Here is a 17,550-nt window from a genome sequence, read left to right as displayed (position 1 = left end):
ACAGTCCCAATAATCTCTTCCCAGCTCCTCTGTGGTGCCTTGTGTCTTCCAAAGTCGATGGTTTTTTCCACCACGGTGGGACACGAGCTAATTTTTTTCCTTTTAAGTCTCTCTGGCTTCTCCTGGTGTTTTCCTGCAGCCGGTGTTAGCGGTGTCGCTAATGCTTCAGCGCGGTGCATTAAAATAATCCCCATGGATTTTCACACGTCGTCTTCTCATGTATGATCTTTCTACCAGGAGCACCGTGGTGCAGCTGAGCAGATAAGCTTTCTTAAAAGCAAACCTTCCATGAACTACTACAGGACAAGGCTATGGCTGGAGCTGAGTTTTCCACACTCTTGGATTTTATATATAGCATTTGATCTTTTAAGGGAAAATGTGTATTACAGCTCTGATGTCTTAAAAATGTCATTTAAAATCAATTCCAGTTGATAGAAAATGTCTAACCCCAGCTATATCCATCTTTCGAATTGAAAGGTTTATAAAGTTGTCTCTTTTGTTCAACATTTTAGACATTTCCTCCTGTATTAACCTTCAAACATAATTTTTCCTCAGTTTTTCACTCACTTATTGGCTCACCTGGTACAGACAAAAATAAATTGATTAATTTTACATTAAAGATGCCTAATTTAGTTTTTGTCAACTCTATTTCAAACCTTTGTACCAAAATACAACCAACATTTGGGAGACTCCATCAGAAGTATCTCAGCAGCTGTTATAGTTTAAGAGAAAATGAGGCTGCAACATAAAATAATCTGGATTTTAGTATATAAACCTTTAAAAATATGTAAATAAAAAGAAACAGTAGATCCACCTGTGCAAAGATTGAGCCATCCGAGTTAAACTAAAGCTAATTTATTTCATTTAATAATAATAATAATAATAATAATAATAATAAAGAACATGCTTGGTTGTTTTTTTTTTTTACATGTCTAAATTTTTTTAAATATCTACACTTAGTTTTTTATTTTATCCAATTATCTAATGTAATGTTTGGAATTCCAGTGTAAAAAATTAAAGTTACTACAAATGTAGGCACATTTTACTAATAAAAAAAAAATTAAACCATCAAAATATATACCCCTATTTTTTGGCACTGCCAGAGCTCCATACAATGTCTCTTTTGATTAAGGTTCCGGATCACTGACATCTGTTCTGCGGCCCTTAGAGGATAAACTCAAATACTGATTAGCTTCTGCCCAAGAGTCTGTCGTTTCCATGGATACCAGATATGTCTCTGTTGAACACTTAAAGGTAAAGAGTGCATGGAAAAAGTAAAAAAAAAGGCAAAAAATTATTTTAACTTTTTTCCTTGTTAAAACATGGCATCCAAACTTGCAGAAATTTGGAAGCGTCATAGTTACAAAAGTAAATAAATATATTTATGGAATCCATAATTACAAAAGTCATATTTTTAGCATCCATGTACACAGAATTAACATTTCTAGCATTCATATTTACAAAAGTAACTGAATTTATTTGTACTAATATTTAAAGAAGTAATGAAGAGTAGTCGTATTTGTAGCATCCATATTTACAGAACATTTGTAGCATTCATGCTAACAGAAACAACGTGTAGCATCTCAAAATAGATGTAAAAATGTGCAATAAAGTGCAAATCAACAGTAAAATAAGAAATTATCCTCAACACTTAGAGTTAACATAATTTAAAATAGTTCACAAGTTTCTTTTTCTGATTAGAATTAAAGCAAGTTGTTGAAATTGGTGATAACAAATTTAGATTTTCTTTTTTTTATTTAGCATTAAATGTGTATGTAGTTAGATTGTTTTCTTCCAAGTTGCTTTTGACTAAATCATTTTAAGACTTTTAGTGCAACTTTTGGCACAGATTTGTGCCAACCATTGTGGAGGTCTCTGTGTTCCACCTCTAGGAAATAACCAAACATCACGTCTTGGTTTGAGAATAAATAAATGTTTGTCTTTCAGAGAAGCTGCCAAAACTCAAATCGAATCATAGTCACGATGCAAAATCAACTCACTGACAGGAAAAAAAAAAAAAAACCTACTTGGCAATGAGCAGAGAACAAAACGGAGAGCAAAACGTTTATTATTGAGTACAAGATTTGCTGAAATTTAGCAAAGTAAAATTCTAACATGTCTGGAAATTGATGTGAATCGCAGAACATGAACAAAATAAGTTGTCCAAGAGCCGTTGGCACGTCTAAATATCTGAGTTTGGAAATCTTGGGTTTTTGAGAAGCTTTTTATTTTCTATTGTTTTGTTTTTGTAGGTTTTGACATTAAATATGACATTAAATGGGAAATTATAGTTATCAGAACTATAGGCTAGATTTTTCTGAGCGATTCTAAAACTAATTTGTGTTTTTTACTGAATTCAAACAGAAGTAATGTATAGCAGTCCTTCACATATTCACAGTTCAGTACTTTTTATTTTTACTTTTATAGTATTTCTAAAATATCTGAACAAAAATGCAGCTTGGAAACTGAAATACAATACTGATTTAATTTTGTTTAATTTTTAATTACTACTGCAGCTAAAATAAACATGAAGATTAATAAAGTTTAATGACGCCTGGAAAGCTTTTATTTCAATACATCAGCTCAATATTTAAAATAAATACACATTAAATTGTGCTTAGTGATTTAAGTGCAAGATTTTTGGAAATATTCTCATCTTTAAAAAAAATTACCAAAGTTTTTTTTTGGCCGTGGTTATTTAATTTGCAGCAAAGTTGTTTACTAAACTTTATTCTGATTAATAGAAAAAAGTCAAAATATTGTGAAAATACACTTGTACAAGAGTAAAGGCATAATAATATGAAAATAAAATTGAAATATTTTGAAAATAAAGTTGTTGTATTACAAGAATGTCAAAATATTATGAAAAAAGTCAAAATAATGCCAGAATAAAATCGTAGTATTACAAGAACTTCAAAACATTACAAAAATAAACTTGTATGAGAATAAAGTCGTAATATTTTGAGAAAAAAGTCATATTACCAGAATAAATTTGTAACGTTATGACTTTATTCTTTTCATATTTGACTTTATGCTTGTATTTTTTTTTACTTTTTTATTTTCTCAGCGTTTCCTTAATACTCCATCATAAATCATAAATCTGTCATAAATCGGTTTAAAAGATAAATATTGGTTTTGCCTTCAAAAACTATTGTAAACTAAAACCCGGATTGATCGGCGCCTGCAGAGAAACGGTTTAATCACCAGCATCTGAATTTCTCTCTGCTTTTCCCAGAAAACTTCTACGGCACCCCGAAGCCTCCAGCTGAGCCCAGCGCTCTGCTGCTCAATGTAACAGACCAGCTGCTGCCGGGCGCCAGACCCAGCTCCGAGGGCAAGAGGAAGCGGAACAAGTCCGTCAGCAACATGGAGAGAGCCGGCGTCGAGCCCCCCAAGGAGGAGGAGGAGGAGGAGAAGCCCGTTGTCAACGGCAACGGCATCGCCGTCACCCCAGGTCAGAGCCCGACAACGTCCGCCGAGGCTGAGGTCGACTCGGCTTTGTCACATCGGTCCTGATTCGCGGCTCCAAGTCGTAGCGACGGCTTCCTCAAAGGCGGTTGCTTAGCAACAGGAGCGGCAACAGACACCCTTCAGCCGAGTTTCTTTAAAGGAGGAAAGAATAAACCGTTAGTGGTGATTTAACTCGTCGACGCTGACGTACTTCACATGATGACATGGATTTACCTCCAAAGTAATTACATCTGCAGCAAAACATGAGGATTGGAGAAGATATGAGAACCAGTAGCCAGAGGGCAAACGCACACGCTGCTGCAGGCTGGTTCAGATCAGCTGACAGATCTGAGCTCATAATTATTTACTTATTTAGCACAAAACAAACTCAAAGTAATCTTCTTAGAAAGTAAGACACTGATCCATGTCTTAATTAAATCGTTTAGCTTCACTCAGTGCCGGGCGATGAATCAAATGTTTTGGTTTTTGAAGATTTAATTTTTGGAAATCTGGAATTTTTTTCTTTTTATGTCGACGTATAGGGCGGCCATCTTGTGTACCAATTTTTTTTTTTATTACAAGAAAAAACTCATAATATTAGGAGAATAAAGTTGTAATTTTACAAGAAGTCCAACACAAAACAACCAAAAAACTAAAACGAGGAATGTTGAGAATCTTGTGAAGTTACACTTTGGTGCAAATAAAAGAAATACGTAATCTGAATTAAAATACTAACAGTAGCAGGACTTTAAAACAAAAATCAAGATTTACAGGGACTGATCTACTCTCATCCTGAGAACTATGCGCTTTTTTCCTAATTTAAACAACGTTTTTCTTCTAATTTTAAGGCTTTTTTTGTAAAATTGCAACTTTTTCTGCAAAAATTATGGCTACATTCTGACAATTAAACAAATATTTTTGGTAGCCTGACTCTGATTCTCATTCAACCAACAGGTAATTGAAATAAGACACTTTTTGAAAAATATTTTCTCTCATTTCTATTTTTTGAAAAAAATAAAAAAATAAATAAAAACAATGAAAACTGGCCAGTAAGCAGCTGGCAGGTATTGTGGTTCTTAGAAAACAAAAAATGCAGTTTCAGAAAAACTAATTTTCAACTTTTTTAAACGAGACCCGTTATGAAGAATTCACATTTTTCACTTTTTAATACTTCCATTTAAGTTTCTGCGACTTTTAAAAACAGCCTTAGCGCTGAAAAACGATCAACCTGCTGGTTTTTGGCAACAAGTTGCTGCTTTTTGGTGTAGCATTCCACAGGCACTGCGCCGTTACCTAGCAACCCCAGCCAAGCCCAGCCCCGTTACCTAGCAACCCAAATTCCACCACATCTAGTCAGCTGGTTTTACTGCTGCCAGATTAGGCGAGTGTTTTGTTGTTGACTTACCATCCAGAAACCACTTGCTGCACTCTTGTTGGTTGTGCAGGAGGATCCACTTCTGCTTTTCAAAGGTGTACAGTTGTAAAATTGTGTATCTGTTTACAGCCATTTTCTCTTGTGACTGCAAACATGCTCAGAAATATGTAATTAACATGTTTTATATCAAATAAGCAGACGCTGGCCCGTTACCTAGCAACCCCAGTGGAATTCTGCCCGTTACCTAGCAACCCAAGTGGAGCTCCAGCACATTTTGTCAGCTGGTTTTACCACTGTGTCTCCTGTACAATGGCTGTTGGAATAGTGGAAGTGTTTTGTTGTCGACATACCATCCAGAATCCACTTGCTGCATTTTTGTTGGTTGTCCAGGAGGCTCCACTTCTGCTTTTCAAAGGTGTACGGTTATATAAATCCGGTCATGTTTGAAGCCATTTTCATGTGCGACTAATAAATACTGAGTAAATGTTGAACTGAACTAAAATCTCATTATCTAAGAAAGATTTTGGACAGAAAAAAGTGATGAACATTAGGGCTATAGTGATACAATAATCTCACGATACAATACGATGCACAATATTCTGCTCATGATACAATATATATTGGGATATTTAGCAAACCATACAATTTTGCGATTTTCTGAAAGATTTTAGAGGTACAGAGTGATTTTGGTGACATTTTGTGACTGTTATAGAGTTGGATTGGATTAATTTACCTGAAAACTGATTAAAAGCACCAATTACACAATACCTGGCTCTGGTTGGACATGGACACAGACTTAAAGTCGACAGCTGGACAAAATGAATTAAAGAAGTGGTGATGTTCCTTTTAATTGAAACAGTACAAACTGTAGCTTACATGCATTTGTAAAGTAAATAAAGTGCACCAAGTACCTGCTCTGAATAGTCTGATACCTTTTTAACCTTGAGACTTAACATCTGAAGGAATCACTCTAAGCCTGATGACCTAATCTCTCTCCCGGCGAAGCAAGCAGTGAGTGAGCAAGATGACAGTTGGATGTTACAATACTTGCGGATGAATAGCAATTTTTTTCTAGGAAAGAAAATATCTATATATCGCAAAATCGATATTATTACACAGCCCTAATGAACATGTCTTATTTCACCCATAGGCGTGACGTAACCTGCAGAAAGACACATAATAGGTCACATTTATCGTGATGCACTTTCAGCTTTTTATTAGCTGTTCAAACTTATCTGAAATCATACAATGACTATTACACAGAACAGGATGTTCTGGCTGTTATCATGATAAACACCGGCTTTAATGGGAGCAGACCTTGAAAGACTTGCTGTTGATTCCCGAGGTTACATCAGCAGATGATACCTGATAGGTTCCCTTGATAGAGACGCACAAACAATTAAACCTTGGCTTATCAGAGCTTTGAGCAACAAAGACGCTCAGACGCTCTCAAACACAGAAAGCCTCCGAGTGCATCCCTGGATCACATGAACGGAGGATCATAAAAGGAGGCATTATGAGTTTTTATTTTTCTTATTTTAAGTCTTAAGCTGCTCTGTGGTCCTGTGACTTTGTAAGGAGGATTTTATGACCTGAGGAGTCTGCAGCTTCACAGAGGCAGCACACAAAAATCAGAAGTTCAGGAAGATCAACTGGTGAATCCAATGTTCTGGAGAAAGATTTTAATATTCCCAAAGTGGTTTTTTAGAGCGAGGACTGCTGGTCAAAGGATGAGATTTTGGATTTCTTATCATAATGAACTCAAACAAGGTAAGCTGTTGAATATTTAGATTATGTCTATACATAGATAAATGTATTAATTCTGAACTCCTAAATTCAAACTGTATTTCCCTTTTCCAGAATTTTAGATGTTTTACTCTTAAATCTAAATGTTTAAAAAGTATCTTAAATCATCTTAAAATAAGTAGTTAGTGTTTATAGAGGTTTTATAATCAATCATGATGTTTTTTAGCTGTGATTTGAGGGATTTTGCTACTTTTATTAGTTCAAAACAACAAATTATATAAGTAGAGAACATTTTCTGCATAAAATCACTGAAGTTAGTTGCTATGTGACTCTCATGGTCACTCTTAAAAATATTACATTTTCACAGTAAAATAATTTTGACACAGAAATTAACAAAACTATATTATCTTGTTTGCACCAGGGCTGCACAATGTTAGGAAAACATGCAATAATAGAGATGATTGCTACGATGACTGTAGCACTTGTGATAAATAAATTACACAAAAGTGGAAATGTTTTTCTACTTTTGGTTAATAGCAAACAGAAACGACAGATAATGAGTTTATTCAGTCACTTTTATTAAAATGTTGCATGTGGCTGATTGTTTGGAGATTTCTTCCAAATTTTATCACGAAAACTGTTGATGCTGCATTGAACAGCTGTCGCTTTAAAGAACAAAGAGCATGAACTAGTTGTTGATGTGAAAATGAGACTTTAATATTAGCAGAATAAAGTCGTGATATTAGGAGAATTAAGTAATAACTCTATAAAAACTATTACACAAAGTGTAATATTATACAAAATCTGCAGAATGTGCCAGTGTTTTTTATCCAATGGATCGATTAATCGTCAGAATATCCGATTAATCGATAACTAAAAGAATCATTATTTGACGCTGCAAAAAAAATTCCCACTGATCTGCTGAAAACTAGCTGGGTTTGAGTTGAAAATCAAATTTGTCAGGTTGGAAATGACTTATAAACTGTGGAAACTTTCTGTAATCTCAAGGAAAACTTGCGATATGCGGCTGTGATGCAAATTTTGCTCTAAATGATGCCAATGACTCTGAAAGCAGGGAGATAAACGAATGCAGGAGAGAGGAAATCTTCTTGACTGAAGCTCAGTACCTTCCGCCTGTGGGCATGTTGGGTGTGAAGCTTTCCTGCTGCTGCTCTCGGCTCAGTAGCAGCCGTGTGTGTCTGTAGATGGACAGTGTGGTCTGACCAGCACAGCTGAAGGGGAATCAATAGAGCACAGCGGTCTCTGTGATCTGAGCAGTTCACTAACTCTCACTTTCCCTCCCATAGATTATCTCTCAATCCCTTCGCTTTCATTTGTTCCCCTCACTCCGCTCTCCTCCTCCAGATCTCCTCTGGGAAAGAGACACTTGGCATCTCTTCCCATTTTTCTTCCTGTGACACTTTCACACAGCACCACAACTCAAAGTAGAGCATCTCTGCCTGCTTCTGTCTCAATCTTTACTGTCTCCTCTCCTTTATTCATCTTTCTGTCTCGTTAACCTCCCTGCCGTTCCCCTGAGTCACTGCCTCCTATCCCTTTCCAATCCCTCGTTCCTATATTTATGCCTCAATCCGTCACTTCTCTGGGGTTTTTTCGCCTTTCCTGTCTTGTCTTTCACTCTCCTGTCCTCACCTCTTGTCCTTTCCGTCTGAGAATGTCGAACCTGACTCTGCCTTACCTTGTTGTCACCTCAGAGTCGAGCGAGCACGAAGACAAGAGCACAGATGCTTCAGGGGACGTCGGACCTCAGAGTAACCCGGCAGAGGCCCCGGCAGAGATTCCCCAGGAGGACGGCCAGTCCCCGAAGACGGTGGTCCCCAAACCAGAGGAGAACGACGAGCTAGGACCGCTGCCTGACAACTGGGAGATGGCTTACACCGAGAAAGGAGAAGTCTACTTCATCGAGTGAGTAGAAACTAATCAGACGCAGGTGGAGAAATTGCTCAAACACTGTGCTTAACGTGTAAATAAACTGACAAAAATGCAGTCTAGTAAAAGTAAAAACATTTTTACTTGAGTGAAAGTAAGTCCTTGCTTTTAAAAAATTACTTGTGCAAAGCTCACATTTTGAACCATTTTGCACTCCATTTTACACACTTTCATTCTTCCATTTGGATCTTAACTGCTTCTAAAAACAGCTTTAAAAATACAGCCAGACATTTTCTGGCAGTAAGTTGGCATTTTTTTGGTGTCTAGAAAATGAGTCATTCAAAAACCTCCGTAATTTAAAGTCACAAATAAGCAGACTCTACCCCGTTACCTAGCAACCCCAGCGGAATTCCATCCGTTACTTAGCAACCCCTGCGGCATTCCGCCCGTTACCTAGCAACCCAAGCAGAGTTCCAGCATGTTTGCTTGGATTTAAAGTGACAAAACCCCATAAGAAATAATAAAACTATGAAAAACTTTGATATGTTCAATATTTACCTTATCTGCTGTTTGTCTTTCTGTGCTTTCTGAGAAAGTAATATCTAAAAATTAGAAACTCATCAGTGTATTTAATTTAAAGGGATGTTACCAATGCATTGCATGGAAGCTTTACTCAGAGATTTATCCACTACATGATGATTAATACTTTTTAAATGTTGCCTCCATTAATGTTAAGAACAAAGGGGCAAAAAAAATTTAGTGAAAAAGGATTTTTTTAAATAGAACATTTTACCCAACTCAATAAATTTGAAATAAAGTGACAAATTGTAAAAATTTGTCTCATTTTTAGAATGTATTTTCCACCAAATACAGTTTTTGCAGACTCTGTACACTTGGCTTCTTTTTTTCCTGCTTAATCTCTTAATGATCCAATGTTTACCTTTTTATTGCATGCTACACTCTACTCTCGCTAAAATGCTTGCTCTGAGACAAAATAAATGGGTGCATGGTGCTTTAATAAGGATTTAAAAGTCCCCAGAAATCCAGTCTTCTTCTGAACTATGCTGTAAAAAGCTCATTGCAGTTGTTAGTGCTTTACAGCTGCAGTAAAACTGTAGGTGAGTCTTTATTCTGCAAGAATAATGGAGTTGTCGTGTGCTTTTGAATTGGTGTGAAGGGAATTCAGCTTGTATTTAGAGACTGGTTCTTATGCACGCACTAATAAAGTTCAAGCAGACATAATTTTTGCTACATGACTGAGTCATTTCTTGACTGGATCCTTCAAACTAGCTTGAAATGTGTGTTCAGCAGCCATACATGACGACTTTCTGTCTTCATTAACAACAGCAGCAAACTTTTAATCCCTCCCCCCCACTGGAGATGACTTCTTGTGGCCCACATCCACCGAGGACATTACCCAATTAATTTGCTTTGCCCCCCGAAGTGGCAGCTTGCTAATCGCTGTTGCCAAGACGTTGCTTATCTGCGATTGGCCGCCACATGAGATCAGTTTATTTATCTACAGGCCTGAAAGTGAAGCAGCTGCAGAGAAGAGCTGACAAAGTTAAGGTTAAAAACAGCGATGGCGATTTAAAGCAGCAAAGATTGAGTGGGGGGACGAGGAAGTGATGCAGGCTGACTATAAATATCAATTGATGACAAGAGTAGAAAGGGAAATGAGTCAACGAAGAAAGAGGAGGACAGATGGAGAAGAATCAAACAGGAAATAAAACAAGCTCACCTGGAAGAGCATCCCACCTTGGCTCCATGCTGAAGGTGGAGCTTCATTTATCTCCTTTAAAGTGCGTCCAGCTTCCACTTTGTCTTCTATTTTTAGCTCTGGGGAAGCCAGCGTCAGTTTCATCCATCAGTCCAGTTCAGTAGAGGACAGAGAAGTGGAACTAAAACTGAGATACTCAAATATTTTTTCCTTAAAATACGATTTAATGACTCACGACCACATGCTATTCCCCCAAGCTACTTCTGTGCCTCTCAGCACATTTGGGTTTCACACATTTACTGGTTTTTGCTGGAAAATTAACAGCGTGTTCCAAGATGAACAAGTGTGTATTATTGCAAATCATAAACACTTTGATACAGCTCTGATATCTCAGTGTTGGTATTTCTAAATAAAAACCACATTGAGCTCATAAAAGCTTCCATTATTAGTGACATTTGAAGGGGAACTGTTATGTAAAAAATCACATTTTGCACTTTTTTATACTTTCATTTGGGTCTCAAATGTTTCTAAAAAAAATCCACCCAGACATTTTTTTGGGCAGTAATTTGATGTTTTTTGGTGTCTTTAAACAAATCATTTCAAGAACCTTTGGAATGTAAAGAAACAAATAAGCAGACACTGACCCGTTACCTAGCAACCCCAGTGGAATTCCGCCCGTTACCTAGCAACCCCAAGTGGAGCTCCAGCATGTTTGGTAAGCTGGTTTTACCACTGTAGGCGCTGTACAATGGCTGATGGACGAGTGGAAGTGCTTTGTTGTTGACTTACTATCCAGAAACCACTTGCTGCAGTCTTGTTGATTGTGCAGAAGGCTTCACTTCTGCTTTTCAAAGATGTACGATTGTATAATTGCAGATTTGTTGGCATCCATTTTCACATGCGGGTGAAAAGGTTGAGTCAATGTTGAACTGAGCTGACTAAAATCTAATTATCTAAGAAAAAAATATTTTTTACAGTCCATAGATTTAGCTTAACCTGTTCACGGAAGCATAAAGGGTCACATTTACAGCTTTTTCATTCCAAATAAGGTGCTAAAATAATTAATAACACTTCATTTTATAAACATTTTAGCTGATGTATTATTACCTAACACAAAGCCTCTTTGAGCCTGCAGTGTATCATATGTCTTTAAGACCAATATATTCTCCACAAGAACAAAGAAATGTGTTCTTTTACTCGAGGTTTGAAGGATAAAAACATCCTTTGTGGACAGGACATTTAATCTCTCACTACAACTGAAGTGCAGAACTCCTGGGTCTCTTCCACTTCGGTGTTTGACAGCTTAGTGACTGCAGCCACTTGAAATCTCCGACATATGATGCATTTGTTTCTCAGACACTACACAAAAAAGATGTTTTACCAAGATAATGTATCAAGAACAAGCTAAGCTGTTCTTCCAGCAATGAGAGAGACGATGATTTAAAACACCAAAACAAAAAAGTTACTTGTTCAACTGGCGGATTATTTCACTTCTTCGTGATTTTTGCTGGTGGTAACGTCTGGTTGTTGATCATGTGTCTCGTGATGTGAAAAAAGTGTTTCCATTGCAGTTTTGCTCAATAAACCACATTTTTCAATAGCAATCGTCATGTTTCCATTAAGCAAATTTACTTTCAAAATTTCAAATTGTGCTATTATACAGTCAGTGTAAATGCAGCTACTAGCTAACCTGAGTCCAGTTTGCTTATTTAGCCTCTGGAAAATGTTTCCTAATCATTCTATCGATCTATCTGCCCATCTGTCGCTTCTTCTACCCTCTTCCTCTGCCTCCTAATGAGCGACAGTACGCTAATTAAAAATAATGATTCCTCTTCAGTTCCCGTTGAGTGTTTTTAACTTTTCGGAGGCGCACGTTCCTCTCTGAAGAGCCGAGTTAGGAGTCCACCAGCCTCGCCTCTTTGTTGGAAGCCTCCTCTCTCTCAGCGCCGACCGCAGTCCCGCTCACTCGCTCTCTGGTTTGTCTCTGCAGCCACAACACGAAGACGACGTCGTGGCTCGACCCGAGGCTCGCCAAGAAGGCAAAGCCGCCGGAGGAATGCAAAGAGGATGGTGAGTGCTGCATGTCCACCACTTCTCGCACTCATCGATATCGGCTGCATTTATTTCACTAAATTAAACCGCTCGGCGTGATAAGAAGCAGCAGCTTTGACGTTTATAAATCATTTTTAAATGTTGGATTGTTGCTTTCTTGTATGCAATTAATGTACTGATAACGTCAGCGGTTGAAGCGGCGTCCAGGTCACAAAGACTTCTTTATCCTGGAACCGAGGGAGAGCTGAAGTGTCGCTTAGCCGCCCACACTCTCCAACGGAAAAGAACGGAGGAATATCAATGCAGCAGAAATTAGAGAAAAACAAATAAAACACACAAGCGCTGTCATCTTCATGAGAGTTTTTTATTAACTTGTGAGCGAGAAAGAATTAAATGGATTTGAATCGATCAATATTGTCTTAAAAATGGCCCTTGAAAAGAAAGTTTATAATATATTACATGTTGTTGTTTTTCTACATGTTGTTGAGATTCAGTGGATTATCTTTCAGTTTATCACAGAAATACTTTTGCAGCTGCACGAATTTCCGACTTTTCCTCCAACATGAAAGATGGAAGAGATAAAAATCTCCAAGATGATGAAATGACACGGAAACAAAGACGGAGACACCAATGAGGAATTAGTCCAAATGTGATCGAGTCTTTTTATCTGCAGCACTTCCGACCCAATTTTCACACTCAAGACGCTCAAATACTGAAGATATTACTGATGTTTGAGAGAACTGCTTTTGATCAGACCAAGTGTTTTATCAGCTTAGATTTTCCCATGTGAAAGAAATGAATCTAAAGTCTTAAAAAACTCTTCCACACATCTGTAGTTATGTTATGTGTATTTTGCACAAATAATACTCAAGATATTTAAGAAAAAACTGTAAAATCACAAAATTCTTGAACTTTGGCAAAAACAGTAGATGTAATTTTAAATGTCATGGTTTAAAAGTTGCAATTAATTATATTTTTAATCCTGATTCGGAAGCAACACCACTTTTTAGTCAAAAGTGACCCACTGAAAAAAGGAAACGAGTGATTCAACTTTAAAAAAAATAATTGAGTTTATCCAAATAAATGCATTAAGTTTATTATGTTGTCATGACAAACAGACGTAAATAAATTAAATTTTATTACATTTAACAAATTAATTTTGAACTCCATTGTGTTTTTTCAGTGTAGTAGCTGGTTACATTTATTTGAGCAACTTTTTTCGGGAAAAAAAATTACTACACTGTAATTTTAAATTTTCCTTGAGTAATATGTAGCTTCAAACTTGAGTAACTAAATACTTTGTTAGCAAGCTAAATGTTTTAAGCTAGCTAAAATGCAGCTTCAAACTAAATCTTTGGTTAGCAAGCTAAATATTCAGATTGAAAGGGATATTTAACGACAGATTGAAGTTAAATAATTAGCTTAACTAAATTAAATATTTAGTTCTCTAGTTACTTAGCTTATGTTTTTAGTGAGCTAAATATGTAGCTTCAAACTTAATCTTTAGTTAGCAAGCTAAATATTCAGATTGAAGTTATATATTTAGCTTTCTAGCTAAATGTTAGCAAACCAAATATTTCGCAAGCTAAATATTTAGCTTCAAACTAAATATTTAAATTGTAGCTAAATATTTGGCTTGCTAACTCAGTAATAGCAAACAAGTCAAATATTTAACTTCACTCTAACTAATTAGCTAAAAGCTAAACATTTAGCTTGCTAACTACAAGCTAAACTGAATACTTAGCTTATTCATCTTGCTAACTAAATGTTTAATTTGGAACTTTGTCATAGATAAATTAATGAATAACATGGTAAAAAATGAACCCCAGCTGAGATGATTGCTGTTAGTTTTAGACTGTAATAAAAAAAAATCCCCCCATTAATTAGTCATTTAATGAGCGGCAGGTGTGAACTTGAGAAAGCTGAATTCTGTGGCAAGTTTTATTAAAATTAGTTTGGATAAATTTACTACATGTTACAATATTTCACACATTCTTTATTTTCAGTTGAATTGTACAAAATAATCTTCAAAACAGAAGTAAAGCAAGATGCTTTCCAGGGTCACATTTTCCCATAACACACCTTTAATATCCTCTCTATTTCTCTACAATGTTACGTAATAAGCCAAAAGCCTGCACAGCCTGTGGCACCAGCCACCCCTGGGAGCTTAGCTCAGTTTTGGATAAAAAAGCTACCTCTGTAAGTTTAGTATTGATTGGTGGGAAGGTGTGAGTGTGTGTGCCTGCAGGTGTGAGTGTGTGTGTGCAGCTATGCACCGATGAGCACTAAGAGGATCGCAGGGTGGAGTCTCTGGGGTGTGACGAGCCAACAGGCTGAAAGCAGGAGAGTGAAACTGCATAAAATGACTTTTTATGGCAAAGATGTGCAGCAGTGAATACAGAGAAGTCGACTTTTATCTGACTTCTTTTATCAGAAAGGTCGAAGTAATATGATGAGCCTGATCCGTTTGATTTCATTCCAATTGAGAGATTCATCCTTTAGCATCTCAGTTGATAAGGATTATAAAACACTTGCAATTCACTTTAAATTGGACTCTAGTTGGCTTCTTTTCACTGAAAAAAATATTTAAACCAATTAAATTCCTCTGTTTTATGATGAGCTAAATTTTTTACATAGTGCATGTCTTTGCTTTTACTCGCTTTTTGTTTTTTGTTTTTCTTTGTTTTCCTCTATTTAGCTGTTATTTTAGCAACTAATTAGCCAATGCTGAGAAAGAATAATTAATGTCTAAACCAACGTTTTCTTCCAAGGAAGTTAGACATTTGTCTTGTTCAGTAGTTTTCATGTCTTCTGAAGGTTTTGATTTCATTTGCAGTCCAGTCCTTCACTACAACAGCATAACATATCCTGCTGGGTTTTTAGGAGCATCCAGGTCACTTCCCCAGAGTTTTTAATGTATCATTATGCAGGAGAATCCACAGTCTTGGTAACGGTCAACCTTTGAAAATGTATACGATTTGCTGTCACTCAAAATGTTTGGCAGGTTTTTTTGTTACAATTTTGGGTATATTTGTTTTATATTTATCATTTGGAAGTATCTCTGTTACAAAGTTGAATTTCAGACAATCTTAAAGTGGAACTAAAAGCGTAACTCTGATAAATTTTAAAAATTCCACAAAAAGTGGGCGGAGCCTAATAAAATTGGGGGCGTGGTCAAGTGTGGGGCTGTACTCCCAACTCGGAGTACTTTTGCTATCTTAGTGACTTTGTTGCGATATTTAGCAGCTTTTAAGACTTTTCTGGCAATTTATTTTTTATTTTCAAAAACAACAAATCTACATTGCAAAAACAAAAAAATCTAAGTGTTTTTGTCTAGTTTCTAGTTAATCTTTTGTACACTTGAAAGAAGACACAACTAACTTATATATAGAATTTAGGAGCTTTTTAAAGCATATAATTCCTTAATACTGATTTAAAAAGTACTAGATGCACTCGCAGATTATTTCGCTTGTAGCAAAACATTTTTTCCATGTTATTAGTGAAATAATTTACCAATGGAACTTGTACTTTTTCATCAATATAAAGGAATTATCTACTCAAGACAAGCACCTATATTTTGCTGAAAAGTTACTTTGTGCGTCTGAGTGAGATGTTTTTACATTTAGGAAAATTCAACTGCAGTAGCCACCCCTCAACCAGAAGAGGGCAGCTCAAAGACGGTTTTAGGCTAAATATTGCATAATTAAACAAGTTTATACAAAAATGTCACATTTTGCTCAGTAACAAAATATAACTCCAAATTTATACAACTGACTGCAACAAAAAGCTTATTTGCAGGTTTTGTTTGAGTTCATGGAGTTCCACAGAGGCGTGTCCTTGGTCCCATTTCATTTCTGCCTTATTGGTTTTCTATATATCATCTTTTCATTTATTTATTTGACAGAGACAAGCTCAATAATGGACACAAGTAAAAGATGAAGATTTCAATATGTGACAGTTGGCATTAGAGCTAATCCTTTAACATATCTCCTGTAAATACTATGCTGATGATATTATACTTCTTACTACTTTTAAAATGAGGCGTATTCAATGTTAATCATACAGGAATTTCTGAAATGTGAAGTGTTTCCTTGAATGAGTCTACACCTGCAAAAACTGCCGTTTTATATGTTAAAACATCAAAATTTAAATAAACTCCAGTTGGTAAATCACATTTAAAGTCATGTCGTCTTCCATACACGTACCTACTTTCTGATTTTTAGTGTGTCTGAATGAAAAAACGCTTTTTTGGGTTCTTAAATTAATATCCACCTTTAAAAACAACAGAGATTAATTGAGCTGTTTGGAGCTTCACATTTTTTTAGTAGATGAAGGCAAGCTCTGATATCACCTGCCAGATGAAAGTCTGTGCAGTGAAAATTATAATGTTCTGTATCTCACATGAACTGCAGCACCTGAAGTAAACGTTGTCACCTTTGGTTTAGAGAACAACTTGTTCTCTCTCATGTTTGAAGTCAGCTGCGACCCAAACACCAGATCCTGTCAAAACGCTGAGCGATGACGTACGACGGGTTTATTTGTTTCAAAGCAGCATCTTCTCCAGTGAAGGCAGAGCGCTGATATCACAGGCGCCTTTTAGTTGCATAACTCACTATATAAATCCCTTTCAGCCTCTCTGCCGTTATGTTTTCTCACCTCCTCTTTCTACCTTCAGATCTATCTTTGTCCTCTCCATGCCTCCCGTCTTTTTTTTTGTGTGTTTTTTTTGTTTGTTTTGGAAGTAAAGAAGTAGGACGGGCTCTTTAATTTCCTTTTTTTCTCTTTCTATTATAGCAAATATTTGTTGGCTGGGTGAGAGGAAACGGAGGAACTGCTTGTTTCTTTTTCTCCTAATGTAAGCAAACATTGGGAGAAAGTATTTTATGTTACAGCCACAAACTCTGCTGTGTGTTTTAACTGGAATATACGTGATAAGACTAATGGAAAGTGCTGCTTTATTACACAAGGGGTGACCAAAGTGTGGCCTGCGGGCCATCGGCGGCTCATTATAGTATTTCTATGCGGCCTCTGAACATAATGGTTGATTTAGATGCAGGCGTTTAACTTTTATTTAGAGTAACGTGATTACAGATTAAAGTCTTACAATAGAAAATATTCTCTATAATGTGCATTAGCCTCATTCTGTAGGATTTTATGTTCATTTTATTGGATTTCTTGTATTTATTCTGTGAATTTAACACTTAATTTCTAGTGTCTGAAATTGTTCTTGAGGCAAACGGAACAATTTTATGGAAGAGAAAAAGTTAAATTGTATAAATTTTAGACTGGCCACTAAAGAAAAGCATATAATCTTGAC

General features: G+C 36.3%; 1 protein-coding gene across 1 annotated transcript in view; it reads left to right on the top strand.

Annotated features, from left to right (window-relative positions):
* Nucleotides 1-3,174: 3,174 nt before the first annotated feature.
* The window catches only part of LOC106939343 (membrane-associated guanylate kinase, WW and PDZ domain-containing protein 2-like), a gene marked incomplete at its 5' end in the record, with an annotated part of 64,604 nt that continues 50,228 nt past the window's right edge, over nt 3,175-17,550 (top strand). The window contains 3 exons of the mRNA XM_015021721.1: nt 3,175-3,454; nt 8,287-8,497; nt 12,172-12,251. Coding sequence (XP_014877207.1) covers nt 3,175-3,454; nt 8,287-8,497; nt 12,172-12,251 — 571 coding nt within the window. The remainder of the gene's footprint in view (nt 3,455-8,286; nt 8,498-12,171; nt 12,252-17,550) is intronic.

Source organism: Poecilia latipinna, unplaced genomic scaffold (assembly GCF_001443285.1).
Source record: "Poecilia latipinna isolate Pla-1442-1.1 unplaced genomic scaffold, P_latipinna-1.0 Scaffold2839, whole genome shotgun sequence".
In the NCBI taxonomy this organism is placed as follows: Eukaryota; Metazoa; Chordata; class Actinopteri; order Cyprinodontiformes; family Poeciliidae; genus Poecilia; species Poecilia latipinna.
Note: the sequence above shows the minus strand (reverse complement) of the source record. Positions and strands in the feature narration are given on the sequence as shown.